The following is a 24,969-nucleotide window of genomic DNA, read 5'->3' as shown; positions in this document are numbered from 1 at the left end:
GTCCCAAGCTGTTGAAGTTTGGGCCCAAAGCCGTTGAAGGGCACGACTGTCTGGCCCTGGCTAGCGTTAGGAAGCAGGAGATGGCCTAACCGTTCCTGCCTTGACTACAGGCACAAACCGTCTGTGCTGAGATCAGCAACCGTCCCAGCTGACCTCACCACGCCTCCCCTTGTTACCTGCAGCGTGGCCTTCCGTAGCGTCCCAGCCTCTTCTCTCCTATTTTGTGATTGTCTGATGACAGCCGGCTTAGTGCACAAGGCGAGGGGCCTTGCCGGATTTCTGACACGTTGTCTTAACTCCTAAGCCAAGGAAGAGACAGCACTGTGTGGCCGTGGGTAGGAAAACCTTAGGCAACCCTGCAAAGAGCTGCGTAACGCACAAGAAGCCCTTGGGGAAGGGTCGTCCTTGTCACTGCTATGCTCTTGCCTCTTCCCAGTTGGGGAGGGTTTTCCCTTGATGGGTTTTAGCTGCGGGCAAGTCCCCCCAGCAGTGCCTGCTCCCTGGGCCTAACCAGCCGAGCTCCCTCAACTTCTTTTGTCAGGGGTGTGCCAAGGACCAGTGGAATATTGATGGAAATGTACCGTCGGGTACCCAAATCCTCACTGGGGATGGAGGAGGCGGGATACTACTCTGCTGATATGCTGGAGTGCAACGGTACCTGTCTGTTAAGGTCAGTGGGTTGGTTTTGGTTATGTTTTGTTTTTTTTTCCAACTCCAGAAACAAGTAGTGGCAAGAACTGAGTTTGCAGTTAAGATTCAACTCCCAGACCTTTGAGCCTTTCAGTGTAAATACTCATTTTTGATTTTTTTTTTTTAACTTGGTAGCCAAGAGTTTTAAATGCACTAATTAGTACTACTAAAGCCTGACAAGGAACCTGCCAGTCCAAAAGCCTCGTTCCAGTGTCATGTGAACAATAATGTTTGAAGAATGTGTGTTTGTGTACTGAAACCATACTGACTTTCTGATTTGCTAATGTATTTTTTTAATGTAAGCTCTTAACTACTCTAGCAGTTCTCACTGGATAAGGAAACTGACTGCAAAGCTGTACATTTTTGTTACCCTGACAAAATGGATCGAGCTGCATGATGGTCTTTTATGTACATATGAACCTGTAAATACATTTCAATTCATGAGCTGTTTGTTCAGAGTAACATCCTTCTCGCATCTCACATACCGAACAACAGAGGTGGATTGCTGAACCTCGCACCTTCTGTCACTTCCCGCCGGGTTTTAAATGCAGAGGGAGAATATGTCCTCATGCGCTATTCCCCTAGGAGCAGTAGCTGGGGTGCTAAGGCCGTTTTGGAGGAGCACCTCTAGCTGCATGTGCTGCTGAACGCTGCTTTGCAACCTACTGCCTGTAGATCTAGAAAGTTTGTAAGTTGTCCCTATCTTAAGACCTCTGGCCCTGTCTGTTGCTGTGCCCTAAACAAAAGGCGCAAAGGTCATCCTGACTCAGCTTCAGCTGAAACAATAGTCCTCTTTCCCACCTCCACTTCGTAAACGTGCTTTTGCCCTACCAGAATTAATTCAACTGCATGCGAAAACTAGTGATGAGAAATGAAGTGCTAGCAGTGACACTGCAAAAACAGCACACAAACCACAGCCAGAGCCTTTGTAACTGCTTTTGTGAAGAGCAGGGGCTGAAAACAAACACACCCTCTATCAGAGATGGCACAGGCAGGAAAGCTCGGACCGTACGCAGACCCCACCGACACAGGGCCTGCAGCCGGTCACTGCCCTGGCCCGCAGGGACGACTTTGAGCCCTCCCTTGCAAGCGCTCGTTCTCGTCTTGCCCTGTGGCGCACAGCCCACGCTCACACACGTATGACCGGCAGCCCTCAGGAGTGTGGCGAGGCCCCGGCCAAGCCTTCAAACCACGCGCAGCGTGCAGATTGAAAGAACTCGTTATGCGCAAAAAACTAACTATTTACAGTGAGAATTTAACAGCCACAGCCCTTTGTTTTCACTTCAACTGAAGCCTCCGGTTGCTTAAGCTGTGTTTCCTGGTGGATTTGCTGGTAACAATATTAGACTGAAACAATCCATTAACAGAGGACAGAACAGCCGGGACATAAGCTACTACTTACTAATTGAGTCCCACTGCCGCTACAGCTTTTCTTGACCCTTTTCAGTTTTACTTCAGCTTCCCTAAGGGTAAAATCAGCACGAGCAGCATTCAGAAAAACCTGCTCTGGTAAAAAACGGCTGCTGGTCACGTTAAAATTATGTCTACAGAAGCTGAGGTGCAGAACTAAGCCCACGGGAGGGAGTATGGGGAACTGTACTTATCACTTTGGCTATAGCTTCAGTCACCGTCTAGGAATAAGAACGCATCCTTTTGAAACCGTTCTGCAAGAAGGCTTTCCAGAGAAATACTAAGGAATTAAAAATATATGATCAAAAGGTTTTTAACAAGTTGAACAAATAAAGCTGAGTGGGCAGCGAATACAAGTATTTTAAAACATTGTTTAAAGAGTGGCAGAAGCCTACAGCCTCAAAAAGCAACCAGCAGAAGCAGCACTGCTTATAGTGAGTAAATTAAAGGCCAGGTGTGGACACTTAATAATGCAATGTTTAAGGAGATCTGCAGAGTCACCATTATCATGTTCGTTTATTTCACAACTGCAAGTATTGTATAACATACATCAGTTTCACAAAAGAGTTAAAGGTCTGTGTTTAGTGGTACACAAAAAAGCTCTAGAAACTTGAAGTCTAACAAGAAATGGAAGTAGAGTTCAGGAAAGTGCACTTAAAAGCTGAATGCCAGCAATTTAAAAATAGGTTTTATGCTCTTTAATATTAGGTGATGCCTCGGTCACAAATTTAGCTATACGCACAACTTCCTTGATTTTCCTTTCGAAATAAGCACTACGGACAAGTAACACAGCAGCCACTTCTTTTTCTTTTGCAGCTTTCACTCATATTCAGTCCCTCAAGTCACACAAAAGCGATTGTGGCTGCTGTGTTAGTGAAAACACAGCAACTCGAAGAGATACATGATGTGTGCGAGCATGTGTGTATTTTATATATACTTTCCATATATAAAAATACACAATATAGTATAAAAAAAACCTCCAGATAAACTCTTACTCTCACAGTAGCAAATATATCAACTTATTTTCACAGTACTTGGTTTTACTAACTGAGACACCCAACCCGATTAAAAGTTATTTCCTCCACAACCGGTATTCACGGGTCCCACGGTACGCAGGTCAGCCAAAGCAATAGCACACATTTCAAAGCCGTTTGAGAGTCTGCAGAGGAACTCGACTATCTTACTTCTCTTTCAATGATGGCAACCATAAGGGCTTCTTAGTACCTTTTGACAGAATCTCCCTCTCAAGCAGCTGATTCTAAAAGGCCTGCGGTTCAGTCATTCAACATGGTCAAAGAACAGCTGTAAAAATCAATCGCTGTTTTCTGTCAGAGGGGAAGTGTCAGCTCCTTACCTTGCCGTTAATGTCTTCACAGGCACTATGGTACACGTCTAGCGTGGAGAGGTCTTTCCCGGGTTTCAGGTACGGTCACGAGACACTCCATGGCAAGCACACACACAAGAGGCACGGCCACCAAGTGAAGGCAAACGGATAGCACGTTCCCCGACAGTACCACATTTCGTCTCTGTCAAACAGCGGATCTTAGCTGACATTAAACCCAATCTGGGTTCAGTTGTGTTTAAGCAATACATACCACATCAAGTCACTTAGCGAGGCGTACTAATCTCTTTTCAGTCACAAGAAAGGACAAAATTATTTTAACTCTAGGAACAAAGAAGTTCTACTTTTGCAAAAACCTGTTTCGTAACTAGAATAGAAAGAACAAGGTTTATTAAGGCCATTACAAAGCAAGTATCAGCCCTAAGTCATACGCAGACAGAGGCATTATGCCAGTTTTAGAGTAACTTAGGTTTACAGTTGGGTTTTATCTCGTCTCCCAGTTTCTGCGTACAACCTCACTTCAGCTTTCCTGTACCGCAATATAACCACTCACGGACCGTCCGCCGAAAACCAAACCAACGCGCCACGCAAGGAAAACCCGCGGCGCTCCTCAGCCTATGGCCTCAGGGTAAACAGACCAAACCCAAACACGCTTCCTTCTATTCTAAATTTACCTGAATATTTAGGCCCACACAAAGTCTGCCGGCGCAGAGCCTTTCCCTTCGGCATCCAACAGCGAGCCACCTCCCCTTTCAGGGAGCGGCACCAAGCCCCCGTCGCATGCGCCTCTGGCGCCGAAGGCCTGAGCAAGCCCTCGAGTTGCTTTTCCAGCAGGAAAAGCAACAGCTGCGTGGCTTTGGCCAGGACCTGCCTAGCCCCATGGGTCAGCTGTCTGTTGTTTTATTCTCATTTTGTTTCTTCCCACCTGCCCCGTTTGTCACATCACTCTGTTCCAACAGCTCTTTAGGCAGGTAAGTAACAGTTCAGAAGGGAACTGCAGGAAGGCAGCTCATAAACACATGCAGAGGGAAGAAGAAAAAAACAAGACAGTCAACCTGAGTATCAGAAAATGCTACAAAACTTGGCGTGCGCTTTTTGCGGCCTTTGGCACAAAAATCCCAGGTGAGAACAGTAGTAATAAAGCCTAGGAAACTCCTGTGCAAATAGAGTTAATACATTTCTACTCATAACCTCCTAAGAGCTTAATTTCTAAGCCTGAAAAGGGCACTCTTAACCAAGCACAGCTGTACTATTTCGCTTTCACCCTATGAGAAAAATAAAAACAAGGAAGATAAAGGTAATGGAGGTGTACAGATACATACGAGCTGCTTTCCAATTCCAGGACTAGGGGAAGCAATCTCACATATACCCGAGGGAGCATTTTATCAAACCATGCCCCAAAGGAGTCACGTAACTTCTTTTTTATGTGCTGTTTTCAATACGTATCATAAGGGATCCAACCCCCCACCCTCACAGATCTCAGGATAACCGTATAACCAGCAGGAGACTTTGAAAAAATAAAAAAAGCACAACCCTAAAGATTTCACTTCACCTTCTGTGGGGGGGACACAATCGCAAACACTCATGTCCTCAATGGATAAACATCCAATTACCTACTCATCGGCATTCTGTAGAACAGGTATCAAGATGAGACAAGCAGAGGAGCTACCTCCTTCCGCTTCCTCTTTAGAACTGCCATGGAACTAACGCAGGCAAATCCGCCCGTCCCGACTCACACTCGCTCTGCAGACGGCGTACGTGGCTTGGCACAAGTTGCGAGGCAGCGGAGAAGCCGTCCCGCCTACGACACAGCACATACTTCTACAAGCCGGTAATGAAATCTTGTCCTCGATGGGCCTGTTCACATCACCTTCCCATCACCTAGTGGCACCGCACGCTCCCAAGCTTTATTGCCACGTCTCGTGCGCCGAATGTCTCGGAGGTACCGTGCAGCAGGACAGGACTCCTGCCTGTAAGGCTTCGTGGTGTGAAATGCAGTTCCCTGGTACAGTAGCCATCAGCTTCTGCAAGCTGCCTGCCGCTTACTGTTTCTGGTCTGAAACAAATCCGGGTTCACAGAAGTTTCTTCAAAGCTCAGTGCATTTAGCAAAACTTGCTTATAAAATACACTAAAGTACAATAATAGATTCATCAGAACTGAAAAGAACATTAGGTTACAGTCATCTCATAAAATTATTATTGTTTTACAAAAGAACAGGTTTGAAAGAAAACACATTTCCTTTGCCATAAAAATGCAAGAGGAAAAGAAAACGTACTTTCAGACACATCCCAATTCATAATCAAATAAATCTGACGGTAGTATGTCACAGTCAACTGTACAAGTCATGTGAGATACTCCATACGTGCCAAATGATTTCTTCGTGTAAACCAGCCTCTCTTCCCAGCGTACTGAGTAGTCTTCAAAGTGCAAACACTGGCTGCATCCCTGCTGGTTTACTCCGCTACAGTCAGGCTTTTCTTCCCGCAAACCGTTATATTCTCTGTATCTTCAGTTCTAAGTCTAAACTTCCAGTTTGCTATTTTACATTAATGGCACTTACTGTAAAAAAAAAAAAAAAAACACAAAAAAACCCCACAAAACCCCAAACCACACACACAAAGAAACCCCACAAACAAACAAAAAACAACCCCAAAACAAAACAAAAACACCCAACCAACCAAAACCCAACCCCCCAAAAACCAAACACTGAACGTTTAGGCACACAAAAAAATAATGTGTCTTTCATCTCTGCAGCTGCATAGATGTCTACCAGGTCCCAAGCCAAAGCTGTGCTCTGGAATTACGGGCCACAGCCCCTTGAGGACTTAGCTTCTTAATTTTTACAATTGATAAAGGTAGTTTTCACCTAGGAAGCAAAGACTCGACTACTTCCAGCAGATCAATCTGCATATTAGGACGTTTTGGTTCTTGGGTCTACCGCAACTGAGAAATGAACAACCACCACAGTTCCTTTAGCCTATCTGTACGTATGGAAAATGTTTTCCACACGATCTGTGCCCGTCCCCCTCCCTCCATCTCAGCACATCACAGAGGACCGAAGTGGCAATGCAAAAGTGCAGAACGACAATATGTTCCAGGGCCAAAAGTCCGTGACAGAGAACAATTCATATCCCATTTATCTTTTCGTTCTGAGAGCCATCTGTCATAACAACATTATGCTCCTACTTTGTTTTTTCTATTTTTCTCAAAACAAACAAACAAATATTTGCCATCATTCTAAATTTCATCATGCAAGCTGGTCGTGCCTTCTTGAATTTGAGCAAACTGTACAACCTAGGTCCCTGTCAATTCAGTTAAGTTAGCCCACTACTTAAAACCTCTATTAAGTAAGTCGGAGATGTGGAGGGAGGGGGGAACCCATTGGGAGCATTTACTGTTTGGAAGGAAACGGAGCTGCTCCAAAGGGATCCAAGTCTAGCGCCTGTTGCTGCTGGCTCTGCGCACTCTGCACAACCAGTTCTGTGAAGGGAACCGCACCAAAATCATCTGTTTTCAGCCCATCGCCCGCATGAACGGTTCCATGCAAGGAGCTCTGCCTAGGTCTACCAGCCACTACTACTGCGCCGTGATCCCCACGGTTGTCACCAAACCCTTGATGCTGGGGATGTCGCATCAAGTCCGGTGGGTGGAAGGGTTTGGCTCCGAAAGGATCCAGCAGACTCTCATCCGTCTGCAGAGGATTGGCTCGATCTTTGCTGTCAGTCAACGCAACGCTTATGTTCTCTTTGGAGTCTGAGATAGTCAGGAACTCGTTGCTGCTCTGAGAGTCCCTGCGCCCCGCCTTCTTATGCCTGCGGGCTCTCTCAGGGGTGCGGTAGCTCGGTTTCAACGCCTTCTTCGTGGTGGTCGGGGTGCCGTGGTGGCGCTTTCCGTTGTTTTTCGAGACCTCCTGTTTCATGCGCCTTTGGCGGGAAGAAAGTTTCTGCAGGTTACGCTGCTGCTTCACCTTCTGCTGCTGACTCCCTGTGATCTCTTCAAAAGGAACCAGCCCAAAGAGGTCCTCTTTGCTCCCACTGGTCTTGGGCAGAAGGGAAGGCTGAAATGGGGTGCAGCCAAAAATATCGACGCTCCGTGGAGAGACGGGGGAGAGCAGAGGCTCAGTTCCTGCCATCTGGCCATCTTGCTGAGAGGCTTTTTTGCTGAAGGGGGCTTTCGTGAAAACATCGAAGTCATCCTGCTCTTGGTTCAGGCTGGGAAAAGCTGCCTGAGAAGAAACATCTTTGTCCATCTTCTCCCTTGCCTGAGGTTGCAGAGTGAAAAAGGGCACTGCCCCAAACACATCAAATTCTTGGCCAGGGTTCACCTTGGTAACAGAACTCGGCACCTCAGGCAAGCACGTATGCATTGAACTGGGCTCCTGGATTTCACCGCTGCCCACACCGTGTCTGAACCTGCTGCTCAGGAGCCCTTCCACAGATTTTTGCTTGGTACGATCAGAATCAGAGTCAGAACTTGGCTTCTCTTCCTCCTCTTCCTCCACCTCTTCCTCAGAGTCCATGAGGAGAGGTCGGTGGCCTAAATTCTCCGGTTCTGTATCATTGTCATCATTGAAGTCTCCGTTCTCTCCTTGCAAGACTTCTTCATCCTCCTGTTCTTCTTCTTCTTCTTCACTGCTCTTGGGAGAAGGAGGATCAGATTCAAAATCACTCTCTGACTCATCGCCACCTTTTGTCGCTTGTCCCTCTGCAGTTTTCCTCCCTGGCCGGGGATCTCTAAAAGCATGGCTCAGTTTTCCAGCCTTGGTTGGGGTCCCTAAGTTATTCCCTTGATCGCTGGCTAGGTTATCCGCTTGTTTTCCAGGGGAACCTGCAGGTCCGAAGAAAAATGCAAAACAGAACTTGAAATAACACTCTTAAAGTCAACGCTTATTCCACACATGCCATAGCCACACATACCAAGAGAGTTGACGCAAACATGTATTCTGGACTTACTGAGGGAAATGAGCTAAAATCCGATGTAGTATTTCAAACAACACTCATACAGTTGATTCATAGTCAGACCTTCTAGCTTTACTCCTGATACACAAGATGTCTGGAAACACAACATCAGTGTTTTTTGGGCATGCCGGAGAGACCAATGAACAGAGATGATCTCTAGAGGCAGCTTTTCAAACGCGCTCCTGACGCAGCCCCCCCTCTGCACGCAACCAGGACGTGGCGTGCTTGAAAGATTTTAGTTTTTATTCTTTTTTAAAAGCAGACTACCTATGTGTTGAAGTGTTTCTGCTTAGATGGTCTGCTCTAACTCATTGCTCTAGTCATGAAAACACTCAGCAAAGGCATAAGCAAAGCATTTAGCAGCATCAGCTAATTGACTTCAGATCTCGGGTGCCATTTTACAGCAGCAACAGACTTCAGAAAGCTCTGCTCTACTGCCTACCAACTCGTCTACTGTGTTGCACCTTGTTGACCAACGCACTCCTTAAGATGCCTTTGGAAGAGGTTCTCCAAGACTGACCCACTACACTACGATACCTACCATGCAGTCAGATATGTGTGGCAATACTAACACATTCAACGTAGTTTCAAAAGGAAAACGAGCACGTGACAACCCGTCAGTTCCCAGTCTTTCCTCTCCCAAGTTTCCATAGCATGAAACAATCCTACACAACATCTCCAAAATAATTAGGTTCCTCTAAAGTCTACGAAAATCGTGGACCAGGCAAGGCAGACACTGGTTTTGCCTGTGCAAGCCGACGGGAAGGTTACATGAGGTCAGTCGTTACAGGAGCTGAAAAAGTGGGGCTGCCATGGGCCACAACAGAGATACTGGGGGGGTTTGCCTCACTAGTGTGTTTTGAGGTGTACGAAGACCAAGAGACAAGATCACAGTCCCTACAGGGAGACCGCAAGGTAACCGGCTAACGTAACTACATGGAAGTAGAGATGCAGAGACAAGGATCTTTTGCAACATGTGTCTCTGTGTGAAAGCCTCCCTCCCCCCAGAGAGGACCAAAATTTTAATTTGGACTTATAAAACCCACTGAGAATTAAGCTTGACGGTCCCTGCCATCTGAGCACTGGAAACTGTCTCCCCATGCGCTCCCCCTTGCTTTCAGCAGAAACAGCCTCTCTCCTTCAGGACCTTCCCCATGAATAATACCAACAAAGCACGCACTGTGACAGCAACACAGGAGAGGCTTTTTGGGTCTTTCTGAAAGCAATACTTGACTCGGCGTCCCAAACCTACGCTTAGTAAATGTCTTTTTCTCTAATGACACTGAAGCTCCACACAAGCCCCTTCTAATTTCTAGTGTAGCAGTTGAGGGAAAAAAAAGCTATCACTTTAATTTAAGTTTGAGAAAAATGTTTTCTTGTTTGTTTCTAAAGAGGATCCGTCAGCTCAGTTTCTCGATGGGAAGGAAACTTATCTATTCATTTTACTGCGACACCTTCGTCCCTGCTCTTTGCTATGTGACAGCTAGAGCTCAGAGAACTATTCACTGATGACTCTTTTGTGGGATGGTTGGCTTAGAAATACTGGGAGCAGTAAAAACTCTGCATCAGTAATCAAGACAGATGGCAAGAGCACGAAGACCAGATAAGCCTCCATAGTGCCATCGGTATGGCACTCAGACTGATGCAAAACAAGTTTCTTTCTCTGTCAGAGCCCCCACTGCTGCGCAGAGATGTTTTCAGGAGCGTAACCTACTGTGAGATTTCTCTTTGAAGAACATGAGTAGGAGGAAAAGCAAAACCCTTGGTCTCAGCTCGGGGAAGCGTATTTGCTCTGGAGATGTCCTTTTCTCTAGGACACAGATCACACGGCAGCCATGCTGCTTCAAGAACGTGTAATTGAACATGTAATGCTATTAACAGCAATGACAATTCATCTCTTTGCAGACACTGAACAACTACCCAAAATTTGTGTGGAATACTTCGAAGCGAGGCTACGTTACAGTCACTCCAACCTGAATATTTCCTGGGTACCCACCTTCAGATAGGGACTACAACAACGGCAAAACCAACTGCGTCCATGCTTGCGCCAGCCAAGACTTGGACCGGCAACCAGTTGATGCTCCCCTGATGACCAAACCGAGTTGACTTCTACCTGTCTAGGAACATCCAGGTTCTCACCTTCACTAGTGAGAGACTGTGCACCAAACACACGACAGCCTGAGCACTGGGTGTAAGCTTCTTACATCCCATTAGTATCCGACACAAAGCTGGGACAAGGGTTGGTCCTCACTAAGGCGGTCATTAACAAGCTCCATTCACAGCACTGCGCTAGATTGCTGATCCTCTCACCTAACCAGAATTAACACCTTCCATTTATGGTTTTGTTTAAGAATTGCTGAAATTCACTCGAGTCAACCTTTCCACGGGATTGAAAAAGCTGGGGATGGGTGTGTGCACCAATTACTTCTCCGAAAAAAAACTTCAGCCAAAATCCAGCTTGCGACTCTCTCGTTCTTACTATATGCACACAATAATTTCTCATATAGTTTCGTTTTTCAGAAGGAAATTAGCATGCAACTTCCAGGCCAAGTCAGGTTTTTTCTTTCTATGCTCCACTTTACACCAGAATATTAAGTTTGACAAGAACAATTTCTTCTTTTTTTAGAAGGAATTAATAGCCGATTTCTTTATCCAGCAGCCATTTTGCTCTTTCAAAAGTACAGTTACAATAACAATAAAAATTCTGCAGCAATGTATTTTACACATGGATTTAAAAACAAGATGAGCCGAATGACTAAAAATATCAAGTGACTGGGGCTCTGAGCTGTTTCTTCTTTGCTTCTGGTGTCATATTGCTTCTTATCTGCTGTAATTTTTAATACTAGGCATTTGCTTCACCCACTAAAATATCATCTGGATTATTTGGCTGCTTGCTTTAGATTTCCCAAAGGTACAGCCTTCACTGTATAACCCCCTCTCTTCCAAATGCTGATTTTGCCACATCTACTACTGAAACACTACTGTTCACACAAATCCAATGAATTTAAAAGAAAGCCAAAGGAACTACTTCTAGGTTAGATGTTAACACCTCTTACACAACAAAACAGCCAAACCTTTTACGTACGTCAATATCCGCATGAGTACCTACTCCCGAGGAATGATTATGCCTTTGTACACAATTTCCCTATGCAGAAAACCATTTACAGAGTAATGTGTTTTAAGACAAGAACTGAACAACAGCGTATCTAACATAAATATATCTGACTTGCCAAAGGTTTTAAACATTATGTGTTAATTGCGGCCACAGTCACGCTCGCTGGAAAACTAACCGCAGAGGACACCAACAAGACAAAAAAACCAAGCTACACCCACAGCTGCCAACTCACTGAACAACTAACTGAAGCCACACAACGTGTAGCGCTCAGTAGCAGACCGCTCTGGTCAGCACATGCATCAAACCGGACTAGACAATACAAGGCAAAGCACTAAAAGCAGTTTCCTGAACTGTACTCAACATATCCATAGTACTGGCACACGAGCCATCCCAGCATCTCACAGCAGACCTGCCCGTAAAGCATTACTCTTGCTGGCAATACGCAACAAATGATTTGGGGAATCGCTCATCTAAACAACCTAGTTTTTGAAGGAATCTGTATTAGCATTCTAAGACTCCTTTCCCGATTCTAACAACTACTATCTCTACAAAAACTCAGGAACAGTCCACTGAGGAAGCCCACATGCTGGAGAAGCCCCTTCCGTAGCAAATACAGACGCTGCCTCCTCACTACGTATGAAGCTACGTATTTTGTTCACACACTGGGAGCTCTGAACCACTCTTCCAGGAAATGCTGAGCACATTCCTCATCAACAGACTTGCAGGTGCTTAAATAGGTAGCAGGAGTATTGAAAGTTTGAGGTACTTGTTCACTTTTACAATACTTTCCGCACAGCAATCTTTCTTGGCACTAGTCCGTTTTGCGGCCTCTCATTCTACTAAGGGCAATGGGGCCAAGGCATCGGACGCCAAATATAGCACACAACACCCTTTCTGAATGGTGGCAAACATGGGGCAACACACTGGAAAAGTAAACTTGAGCCTGTGTATTTGTAACTGTCTCTCTCTGTCCCCGAGAAAACACTTCCCAAAATATATCTCTTCTGAGGCCACAAGCAAGCATATTTATTTTTACAGCCGTCATCGTCACAGCACCAGGTAATTAACTGCCTATTAGCTTATTACCTTCAAATCCCTCATTTCTTTACAAATGATTCCCAAACAGGGCTTCTGAAGTTCTAGCTCCCTAGCCCGGAGATACCTCCTTATCCACCACCTCCGTACCAGAGTTAGGAATATTACTTCTTTATCACAGCAGGAAATTCACGCTCCTGTATTTCATACAGACTCAAAATTATCGAGAAGACTGTGTATTTTGCAGCGATTAGAAACTCACAAGCTACAGTGCCAGCTCACTATTACTCTACTTTCTGACCCAGCATGTACGACCCTACACGCACAACTTGGACAGGAACGCAAGTGGCACACGTCAGGTGATGCTGGAAGCGTCAACTGCTCCTGCTATGTCGTTTTGAAGACAGCCTTTTTATTTCTGAAGTATTTTAAGAGTGGTGACCTGCCAGCTCCCACCCTTGTATTTTTCAGGAAAGAGCAAGTACCTTGCTTTACTCTTCCGTTTGTGTTGAGGTGTTCTAAACAGACATAGCCATCTGCTGCAAGCGGACATTCGCCTAAGTTACTAGCCTCAAACACCTTACGGTCTAACAGAGCCAAACTTCACAGAAGAAGCCATCGCATGCACCTCCCTCATCTGCAGTGTCTTTGGGCTAGTCCCAATAAGAGGGAGAAATTTGCAGCAGACTGGTGTCAAAACCAAAACAACCAACCGAAAATATCTGCACAGGGCTATCTTTTTTTAACCCATGACGAAAATATTTTGTTTTGCTACACTGCAGTTCCTCCTCTTTCACTCAAGAAGTTAGCAAACTAAAAAAAACCAAAGAGCACTACAAATGGAAACCTAATGCCCCAAAAGAGAAAATGCCCTCATTAACGACAATTTAATGCTCTGGCCAAATAGATTTCCAAAATGAAGTGTTCTGTCATGTTGATTTCATGCAATCTTCTCAACCTATACTGCTGCAAAGACTGTTCAGATATGCATTTATAAAAAAATGCTGCAAAATGTTGGGTAACATCTGTTTGTAATGTACTGTTCAGATTACTACCCTTCTAATCAGGTTTGCATCTTGTAGGAGACAATTGTTCTTCCCTCAAATGCGAGCCAGGTGGAACATCTTTAATCGTATAAGAAGATCCCAATCTTCAAGGAAATTTTCTGTTCTGATGTTCTTTTTCGAGACATCCGATTATAAGAGGATGAATTCCCTCTAACAACTGCAGTAATTACATGCCTTCTGCTAGTTCATCATTTTAGGGTATTGCGGGGGTGGCGTAAGAGCGGGGCATAAGGGCTTTAAGCTTCCTTTGAATTGGTAACATACTGCCACCATCATTTCAGAACAATTTGCCACATGTCAGGCCCAAGGATTACCGGCATGCTGCAACTAAAGCTGCACTACTTCTTTGACAATAGCCAGAGCAGCAGCTGCTCAATATTTTAACGGGGATTTACACTGCTTGCCACCTTTATTTTCAAGAACAATAAAAATGGGAGAACAAAACACTTGTGCCCGGTGTCTATTGCTTAGATATTCTTTCAACTAATTAGTTGGACAGGTCAAAGCATGTTGAACAAAAAAAGCGAAAGGTGACCACTGTTACTCTAAGATTTGACAACAGATGAAAAAAAATAACAGCACTGGCACAGCCCACACATATAATTTATTCTTGTGACATATGAGTAAGTTGAAGTTACTTTGGAAGTGTTACCTAGAAAGGTAAAGTCTAAAGATCATCTTGATACAGGGAGAGATTGTGAACGTGCATTCAGCAATACCTGAAACCATAGCCAAGGAAAGGTTATGGAGTAAGGTAAGCAGTATTTTCAGTGAGTAGAAATATTGATATGAACTTAGTTTAATTGTCTATTACCTAAATCTGGAACACTGTACAACAGCCACATCAAGTTGCAATCTAGTAATTCTTTAACAAACAATTCAAGAACAAACGTGGACTTACGGCACAAGGAGCAGCCCAAGACCTGGTTCAGAAACTTGCAGGGCTTTGCAACCTTGTTAAAAGCAGTATACACAAAAAGTAACCCAACGAATAGCTGCCACCCACAGTTCTTCATGCCACAAGAACTCACTTCTGTGCTGTAACATTATCAATGCGAATAATCAGCTACCGCAGCAGTCTTTTCAGGAACATATCGCATCCAAGTCTCCAGACGATTTCCATCCTACCGCTCGCCATCTGGCATGCAGCCGGCTGGTTTTCTGCCAGGTCCACCCAGCTGTGACTAGCGAGTTACATGCCACACCACAAAAGTCCTCTCATTCCAAGACAGACCCCTATAAGCATCATTTAATGACATTTCGAGTGCTGTCTTTGAGTGCAGGAAGTCTGGAAGTCAAAAGGAAGCCGCTACAGAACTAAACTCGCTTTAATCCCTCGTTTCCCACAGCAAACCCTGCAGTGACTGGGAAGGGGTTACCTACGTATGTCAGAAAAAACAACAGCGACTCTATCAAGAAGCACCATGTCTACAGTACAGAAGATGATCATTACAATGATACAGTAGTTCAATAGATGGCCTGAACTAGAGCTTTACGCCACTAAGAGAAGCCAGAAGCCAGCTCACTGAGATTCTCCACAGGGGAAAAACGCCCAGCAGACAGGGGAGCACTTGTGAAGAAATTCCTGTCAAGGCTTCCCAACAGTTCCACTTCTCACACAGTCCATCAGCATTATTTTGAGAGTTACCTCACATCTTTTACTACTTTTTACTTTTTTACTACAGCAGTACTAAGCTGAGGGAAGCAAAAGGCCATCTAGCCCACTTTAATCCCAGAAAGAATTAGTGTAAGCAGACGCAAGTTAGGAAAAGGCCACCGAGCACAACTCAACAGCAAACTGTACTATGTTCATGGCATTTCTTTCTTAGAGTTTGAAGGCAGCACACAACGCATGTTTCTTCTGAGTTTCTACAACACTCAACTCGATATTAACGTAAGAGTGTTAGAACACAAGCTGATTAATACACACTCGATTCAAAAGCTTCCATTCCGAAATGCTGACCACAAGCAGCCAATTTTTCCACTGTCACGATCCAGTGTCTCAAGCATTCAAGAACCAGAATCTGTTTTTGACAAGTTCGGTGCCTGTCCTGAATGCCCCATTACCGGCTCTTCAACGGTGCTTTCTTCTCTCTTGTTCATAAAAACGCAAAGTTCGCAACATTAGTTTTGTTTCTATCAGCTTGAGCATTGGAGCTGTTTCTCAAGTGAAGTTTCTTTTCCAGCCACCTCAAGTTCTAAGCCATTACTATCTTCCACAAACGTTTAGGCATGACATAGTGCGTATAGCAAGTTTACATGTAGTATGTGAGAAAACACTTTTAACAGGATATACACCAACCGTGAGTAACACTAGTGCTTCTACACACTGTTGTCCGACCAAATACCGTCAGAGCAACCCAATAGTAAGTTACTTCGTTTCACTCCGCTATTTGCCCTCTGCACCGCATGTCAAGTGACATGTACATGGTTGCTGATTCTCCAGCCCCACCTGAGAACAATAACCACATGAACTCCCACCGAGAAGCAGCCGTAGTCCATCGCGTTTCAGGTTCTCCTTCCCGGTGACCCTTGGCGCAGCAGCCGCCCAAAACACACTCTCATCTCCGCAGGGAAAATCCCAAGGGCTCACAAGTCAAGCACCTCATGGTCCTTTCCGGCGCTGATAAAATGTCTCAAATATCAACCTCTGCACACCTCTTGCCCTTGGACTACCAGCACTTTACGATAAATTAAGTCAAAAGATGAGACATGATCTCTAGCTTCTTGCTGCTATCTCACATCATGTGATAGAAATTATTTAAGTATTTAGTCAAGCGCTGCTTTCAGCAGAGAATCCTTAAACCCTCGAGACAAAAGAAATCCTCTGGGTGACTCTACTCAGCTATAGTCCATATACAACAACATTTATGTACTCAAGGCCTATGTCACACCAAAAAAAAAAACAACCACAACAAAAAAAAAAGAAAACGACCACAGCTCCAACTCAAAGGTTGTTAATACAGTAGAACACATCTTCAATAGGAACTGTTGCTTTTTAACAAAGGACAATTTTACTTTTTTCTTTATTTTAAGTAGTCTCTATTGATAACATTGACATTTCATCTCATCACAACTCAAAAAGTCAAAATTCAGTAGTCAAGACCTGAGTGAATACCGGTAAGACACTCTCTATTTCCTCTGTAGACACATCACAATGAGGAGGTGAAACTTCTGCTCTAACTAGATCAAGACACTCTCTCACCCAAACACTGCAATTGCGCTCAAGACACTAAAGCTACGTTCCACTTCCTGTTCAGTCATCTTCCCCGGGTGCCCTGAGTAAGGTACGCATGCACTTTACTTCTCGGTTAAATATTTTACAATCACAAGGAACAAACCATAAATAACATACTACACAGAGATGTTTAAATCCAAGAGTAAACCAAAATATTAGGGACATTTGCCAAATGTGTCCTCGAAAGCCCTCACCTAGAAATAAAGTATGTCTCAGTCTTTTCCTTTTCTTAATTGCCTTTTAACATCTCATTTCAAGACATCTCAAAGAACAATGCCGTGGGGAAAACAAACCAGCTTTGAAAAGATTTATTTTCAGATTTAAAGATTTATCCTATCAGATTTCTTTGCTAAGTGTAATTCACTGTTGACACAGAATTAAAAATACCTTCCGTGAAATCAAGACGGTATGTACACTTCTTGCAATTCCAGTTACCAGTCACTAGGAAAAAGGCTATCAAAAAAACATACTCCCCCAGCCCAGTGAAACCGGTAACGGTTCGCAATCAACTGAACATTTCTCAAACAGCCTGGTTTTTCAACTAAGACTGATTTTTTTTTTTTTCTTAAAAGAAGGTATCTCCCCTTGTTTTTAAGTAGGTCAAGAATTAAAGCTTGGATACAAAGTAACAAAAATAAAACCTACCACATAACACAGCCAGGCCATTCATTACAACCTAAGCTGTACTGCAACTATCTCAAAAACAGCAATGAGAAAACACATTTCTAAGACACAGGGTGAGGAAAGAAAACTCAGATTACATATAACTATTACTGTCCTTTGTGCATGTGAATTTCAGCTCACCTATAAAACAAAGCAAGCTCTTTAATGAAGACTCCACAGTAAATCCTTGCAAACTGCCACCTACAAACGTTTCTTCGCTTAAGAAATGCTTTCGCACTGTATTCAACGACTGAATATTAACAGGATAACAAGAGACAAACTTGTTCTTTCTGAATGAGCATAACAAATAGAGAAACTAGGAACTCAATAATAGACCACACAGAATTAATTCAAGCCTTCCTAAGAACAGGCGCAGACACAGATGCAGAGGTATTTTTACAAATCACCTTGGAAAAACACAACACTGTTACCGCGTTCACTCTTTACCACACGTAGCACAAGAGCACTTGTGAGCGTTAAGCAGCCCTAGCAGATGATCTTCAGGAATGCATAAGGAAAGCGAAAGGAAACACATATGCTAACTGAGGTTGTCAAGTGATTTATTTTCAGGCATGTTATCTTAACTTTTCAACTTCCCTAAGAATAGTTTTTAAAAGTTGTATTAAGGCACCTTTATCACACAAGCACTCTCAACAAAATTTAAGTAGGTACCTAACTGGCTCCCTAAACAAACTGAAGCTCTTTCTACCATTTAACTGTCATGTAGGCTTTGCTTTTGGTACCGGTGGCAAAGTAAAGTGCTGATCAAGCAAATGTTAAAACTGGCGATTAAGCTGCAGGATCACGCACTTTCACATTCACAGTCAGCGTTCACATACAGTGTTATTTTTACCGCCACCCAGGGTAAAAATAGCCAAAGCTGAACTGACACAAGCTAACGAATCCTCCCCTCCAAACGTACAGGTAACAAACTATTTCGTTCATTTTGATTCAATCTGCAACAAAACTATGCATTAAATGCAGCAGAACCGTACAGCCTTAACTTGGCTGGAAAAGCCAACTGCAGAAACAGCATGCGTTGGAAGCAAACTACAAGGAAGCAGCAAAATTTGGTCTTAACAAGTAACTGGCGCTTAGCAAAAGCGCTTCTGGTTCTACCCGAGTGATTCACGCTGCACTGGTCCGATGTATTTGCGCTGTGAAGACTACGTAGTCTGTGCACTGTCCAGGTATCACGAATTGGATGAAGAAGCCTATTTTACTTCGAGGTAATCAACATAGAAAAAAAAAATCTCTTCAACCCCTCTACTGCCACGAGGCAACCAATACCTTTCTCATTCTTTGGTCATTTAACCGGATGTACATACTTCAACAGATATATAGATACAGATATATGTATAGACACGTATGAGGTAGCCACATTACAGATGTAACTTGCCTGGGTGAGAAATGAAAGGAACAGAACCAAAGGGGTCTTCAGGAGGATTTTTCTGTGGAGCAGAATGTGGCTCCACATTCTTATCTGAAGATGCTCTCCTGTCCACCAGTCTGTCTGTAAAAAAACAAAACGAAACAGAACAAAAAAATCAAGTAAAATAAAAATGGCAGCTCTTATGCCTAGGCAAAGGTATCTAATGTACAGGGTGAGAGAGGAATGTATGCTGAATTACTACTTTTTTCATGTTTTTAATGATATGCTACATCTTGAATACATATTGCTTGATCATTCTGGAAAATTTACCTGCACTAACCTATTGTTAATCCCCCTGTCCCACAAAAAGCGGCATATATTTGATCATGGAACTCTCTAAACGAGGATCTGTTACATGTTATACGCAGCGTATGCGCATTGTAACAGAAACTAGTAGGGCTTTGTGCCCTCATGGTTGTGAAATCCGAAAGACTACGCTTACCTAAATGGAAATCTTTCATTCTATCCAAGTTTTGGCCAGCCATTGCCACAAAATGACAAACGTTGACCATCGCAGCAGAAAAGCTGGGAGTACTTTTAATGAAACATGTAACATCTGTTGGTCATGAGAAACAATTTGAGTGTTATGTAATATAAAGAAATATAGTGTCTCTTCTACATGGTCTTCAACCCTTAAGCGATTCCCCCCCCTCTCCCTTTTAAAAGGGACCTACAACAGGTTTTTAACAAAGCCATAAATTTCAAGTCTTATGAATGCTGAAGATGACTTTGTCTGCCTAAGCTCCTCTTCTCCCATTGCTGGCAGCCTAGGATCCAGGCCATGCAGCCCAACCACCACACTGCAACTCAGGGTGGTCCAGCAAGGCACGCGAGCCACTTAACAAAACCACTGCGACAAGGTGTTCCACCTTCAGCTAAAATCTTTTATCTTCTATGGTGCAGACACCGCATTTTTCTTACCCTCTTTTTCTCAGCAAGCACCTGCTCTTCCAAACAATTTGCAGCAGCAGCTTTTTGACAGTCTGCCACCACAGGGATGCAGCTGAACCGTGCCCTAATTACATACCAGGCTACCTGCACATTTCCTATTCAGTCCTTCAATGCAGCAATCAGGCAGCTTTACTAAGACAGCCACCAGGGACTAGACAGCAAACATCTACCTCAGACAGATGCGTATTAATTCTGCATACAAAGCCCAAGAGTTTTGAATTTACATGCCAGTTCTCACAGAAAGTGTTCTGTTGCCGTAAAAGCGTCCGAGATGTGAATGGTCTTACTCTTACCTACCGTTAGACTCTCCGAAGAAATACAAGGGGGAGTTGATCGATTACAGGCAACCCCTACTGAAAAATATAATCCCAGGTGGTGGCTCCTAGCGCAGGAGATTAATTAGTTGCTCTCACCTCCAAGTGTACATATCAAAACAGACAGAGACTACCCGACCCAAACAAAAGCATCCTACAGTGACACAGCCATGCAGAAGAGAACACTAGCCAAAATGGACAAAAGACTAGCAGCTGTATGTTTTATACCATCAGCTTCGAGCCTTAGAAAACAACTGCCAAGCATCACATCCAACAGCAGTACTTATTCCCGATTCTGCACAGTCACACCCACAATGCTTTCCCTCCTCAGGTAGGAAGGGTTTGGTTTTCGGCTTTGTTACTTGAGGGGTTTTGGGTTGTGTTTTGGTTTTCGGTCTGGTTTTTTTCCCCTCCTGTGTGTGTCTTCTACTTTGTTGGGAGTTTGTTTTTGTTTTTTTTTTGGGGGGGGGGGGAAGAGTTTTGTTGTGGAAGATACAACACCTTCAAACTTGCACCTTTACAAATGCAGACCGATTTGAGGGATGCTTCTGTTCCATTACCCCTAGTGTCTTGCCTCCAGAGGAAAACCAGTTGACTGCTGCACAGGTTGCAGGCAATCAACTCTAGAGTAACTTCTAAGGCTGCAACAACTGGAACTACCCTTTGGAGAGTCCCTACAAATGCTGGCATGCAAGACTATACAAGTTCAAGCCCCTAGATGATGATCTGATGCCCGAACTTCAGCAGCAGTGCTAGGGAAAGCAGAAAGCAAAATGGCTTGAAACATTAAACATGCAAGAAAAACTAGGTCACGTGAGTAAACACAAGGTTTCAACTCCTCCAGCGCACCTAGGCATGTATGTACTGACATACATTTCCCTGTAAAATAAAGTTTAAAATTTGTCAGTTCATCAAATCTAAGGCTATTGGAAAAGTACAAGACATTTTTCCAGTCTTCCGGTGCACAGATATCATTTGTCCACCTCGTAACAAGATCCGCTTCTCTCTATCAGAGAACGATTGACAGAAGTGAGACACAAGCAGAAGCAGGTCCAGCGAGACTGTCAGTATTAGATATAATTGCAGTTCAGATACAACATCCTTCAAATGAAGATACAAGTTTTGCTCCTCTCAGGGAATAACCATACAAATGGAACCCATACTGCTGCCAGAGAAACGATCATCTGCCACGCAGCACAGCAGACCCTTCCATAGGACAGTGCAGTTATTTGAGAACACGAACAAGGAATCCATCTGTTTCCATGCAAGTGACAGGCCCAAGATTCCTCACGAGACAGCGCTCCCGGGACTTTCTGAAGCATGAGAAGGAGTTGTGCACAAAGCAAGCATGGTAAGAACCACAGCTCTTCCCTGCACGGATGGCCTAGGTAGTTCCTTCATCCTCTAATACTACTGAGGAGGTCGGCAAAGAGCTTAGTAGGCTTTGCACTCACCGGTGCCCGTGTTTAAGCACCAAGATGACTGGACACCTATCAAGAACCTTTGTGCCATTCAGTGTGAATTGCACTGCGCTGGTGTTTTTTCCCCAGTGATAAAACAGACTCATTTTCTTGGCTCCCGATACTGCACAGGTTATTAAGTAGTTACAGGAGCTCTTTCTAAGAAATGCCGTTCTTAACAAGGTCAGAATCTCAACATGATGTGTTGCTTCTGGACCATCATCAATACCCATGGTAACAAGACGATCAACAACAACATGTACACAAGAACCAGGGACTCCATCCTGTAACTCTAGACCGAAGTTCTTCACAAAGGCGCTCAGTTCAGTGACCTTCATTTAATTGCACATTACGTTTTACTGTTAGTGTCATCTTTTTACTATGAAAACTTTCACAGACTGTAAGCAAGGTATTTCGTTCTGTGAGTTAGCTCCCTTTTAAAGGAGGAGAGATTAATCATCACAGCAATAGCCATCACTTAGCACCCTATGTCATTAAGCTACTAAGCGCATGAAATGGAACAGTAACTTGAGCCTGGCAAGTTATGACGACATCTCCATCCTCTAACAAAAGCTGTGTGTATTTAAAGACTCATGTATTACTGCCATGAACACAACAGCATTAAAAAATATTAGACAGGTTTAAAAATATTTTACATTTGTGTAGAAAGCATCATCTCAACGACTCAAACCGGGCTTTCAGAAGTGGAAGAAAAGGATTATTGTTCTGAATGCTACTTAGCACCACATAACATTGCAGAAAGACAAACTTACAGAAGTTACATGAGTTACAAAGTATGGGACAGCAACCGGATTTACTATCAGAGAATATAACAATTTATCAAGCCTGTTATCTTCAATTCTCTTTCCTCTACCCGGAAAAATGATTCACGTTTAACTCAAAAACTGATCAAAAAAATCAGTTAGTAGTAAAAAGCAGTTTCGTCTCTTGAGAGATAACCTACATATAAAGAGAATTAAGCCTTGATCCTTAAGATACATCCAAGGACATTCCAGAAAGTATTACACAGTTAAAGGCAATTTCACAGGCATAAGCCTTAACTGTCCAATAAATGTCCCGACTTCTCATTATTCCACATAAGTCTGAGAAAGTACCAGCAGACAATATTAAGCATAAATATTTCGGCTTTGATTGCAATAAAAGCATTAACACTGCAAGGCAAGTGCATACTATCTTTAGCACAACACCCTTACTATCAAAAAACAAAAGTTAAAAGGTCTTTGAAGTCTTTCACGTACATATCTTTGTGTACACAGAAACAAACATACGCTGACATTACAACTAGAAATGCTCCCCCTTCGCTAGACCTCTAGCGGAAATCAAGCCAAAAGGCCTCAAGACGGCCATAACTGCAACTCTTATCACGTGTGAACAAGCCTGCCATCTAGTGTACTACTAGTCAAGCGACTAACTCCTTTTTGGTTTTACATATTCGGCATTCAAGTGACTTAAAAACCCTAATGCTGTCATTACTAAACAAAACTATGTCGTTATGTTTACTTTTCTATTACAGCACATAAAGTTTATTATCACATCCAGCTCTTCTGTGCATTGAATTAGCTTTATTAAGAGGGGAGCCCAAAACACACCCAAGTAGATTTGGTCTCTAAAAACTTGAGACTATTTTCACACACATAGTGCAAAAACTGGATAATGTAATTACGGTAGTAGTTAACTGTTCTTTCTGTTAGAGATTTAAAGACAGCAGTTAGCAGCATTTAGCTCCAAGTTATTTTAGCCTCTACTAAGTCTAACTGGTTGCATGCAATTCAGCGTTTTCACCAAAAGGGCTGACCAGCCCTGCAACAGGCTGCCCAGGCAAGCAGTGGAGTCACCATCCACGGAGGTATTTCCAAGACGTGTAGGCGTGGCACTTGGGGACACGGTTTAGTGGTGGACTTGCCAGTGCTAAGTCAGCGGTTCGACTTGATCATCTTAAGGGTCTTTTCCCACCTAAATCATTCTACAATTTTTTATTTCCACAGCTTACTATCAAGACACTCCAGGCAAGCGTATTCCTCATACAGCCTTTTCTACCTTTTTATAGTGCCACTCAAAGTATGTCCTTGGTTAATACTTGCTTCTATGCTTTTATTTGTTCAAAACGTGGCTTACCCAAATCAACCCCGTAAAACTTACCACAACTAGAGTCGGCAGTCCAACGGTCAGTTAACGATTCTGGAAATGGGTTATGTCATGCTGACCTTATGGTCCAAGCTAACCTTCTCCAGATTTAAGAGTATTATTTCTGAAATGCTCAATGGCATCAGTTGGAAGCAGTATGCCTAAAGATACTCAATTCTACTCCTAAACCCCAAAAAATCTACTCCAGAAATCCAAGAAAAAGACTCCATTGAAGGTATAGGCTTTTTCTCAATTCCTTTCAATACAGCTTTACCGCATTTTTAATTGCGAGGAACGTGGTGCCGATTGTCATCCAAGTATATGCAAACTGGTTTTTGACAGTGTCACATCTTACAAGTGTCACTAATAAATGTGATCTTGACAAAAGCACTGTAGAGAAGAGCATCTCCTGAGTATGCGTTACCCAGTTAAGAAAAGCAAGTAATTCCAAGTAAAAGCCACTGAGATAACTGACTTGAAGAGGAACAAGTTTATTCAACTATTGCCGTATCAGAACAATAAAGCAGCCCTTACATGTAGCCACTCATCGAAAAGAACATTACAAAACATTAACATAATGTAATAGATCAATTTTCTTCCAGGCATTTTCAAAGGACATACCAGACCCACAGAATCTTCTGCTCTGCTGTGCAAGAAAAAAGCTGGAAAAGAGTAAAGCAAGCAGCCAAAACATTTCTTCCTACCGGACAACATACCTCTGCTGTTCAGAGCTTCTTGACAATCAAGGTGACAAGCAGTATTTAAGAGCTAAGATATTAGCATTTCTGCAGTATCTGAGCCGGTAACTACCAATTTTAGACCGTGAGTTCCCACTGCACACATTCTCATAAAAGGGAAAGGAAAGAAAGAAGACAGGCCCAACTCCGTCCTCAAACGCACAGAAAGAATTTTCTGTACGCAGACTGCACGGCCTTTTGACAGGACAGGTGTTGGAACTGCTGAGCAACTACAGAGATCTTATTTATTGTGAAGCAAAATAAGCCCTCAAGCGTCCCTTACTTGATCTTAGCAGGTCAAACTCTCTGTCCAGCAGCTCCTCCTCCGTCAACTTGGAGAAATTGTCCTCTCCAAATGGGTTCCAACCTGACATATCAGGAGGATTATTGGTGCTCTGCTTTGGGTAACTG

At 43.5% G+C, this 24,969-nt stretch overlaps 1 protein-coding gene across 1 annotated transcript in view; it reads right to left on the bottom strand.

The window, feature by feature from the left end:
- Positions 1–6,834: 6,834 nt before the first annotated feature.
- BMP2K (BMP2 inducible kinase) overlaps positions 6,835–24,969 on the bottom strand; it is a 38,846-nt gene continuing 20,711 nt past the window's right edge. The window contains 3 exon segments of the mRNA XM_010284968.1: positions 6,835–8,270; positions 18,919–19,032; positions 24,842–24,966. Of these exon segments, the coding sequence (XP_010283270.1) occupies positions 6,835–8,270; positions 18,919–19,032; positions 24,842–24,966 (1,675 nt within the window).

The sequence above is a fragment of the Phaethon lepturus genome, unplaced genomic scaffold (assembly GCF_000687285.1).
Source record: "Phaethon lepturus isolate BGI_N335 unplaced genomic scaffold, ASM68728v1 scaffold16964, whole genome shotgun sequence".
NCBI lineage: Eukaryota > Metazoa > Chordata > Aves > Phaethontiformes > Phaethontidae > Phaethon > Phaethon lepturus.
The sequence above is the reverse complement of the archived record's forward strand: the minus strand, read 5'-3'. Positions and strand labels throughout refer to the sequence as shown.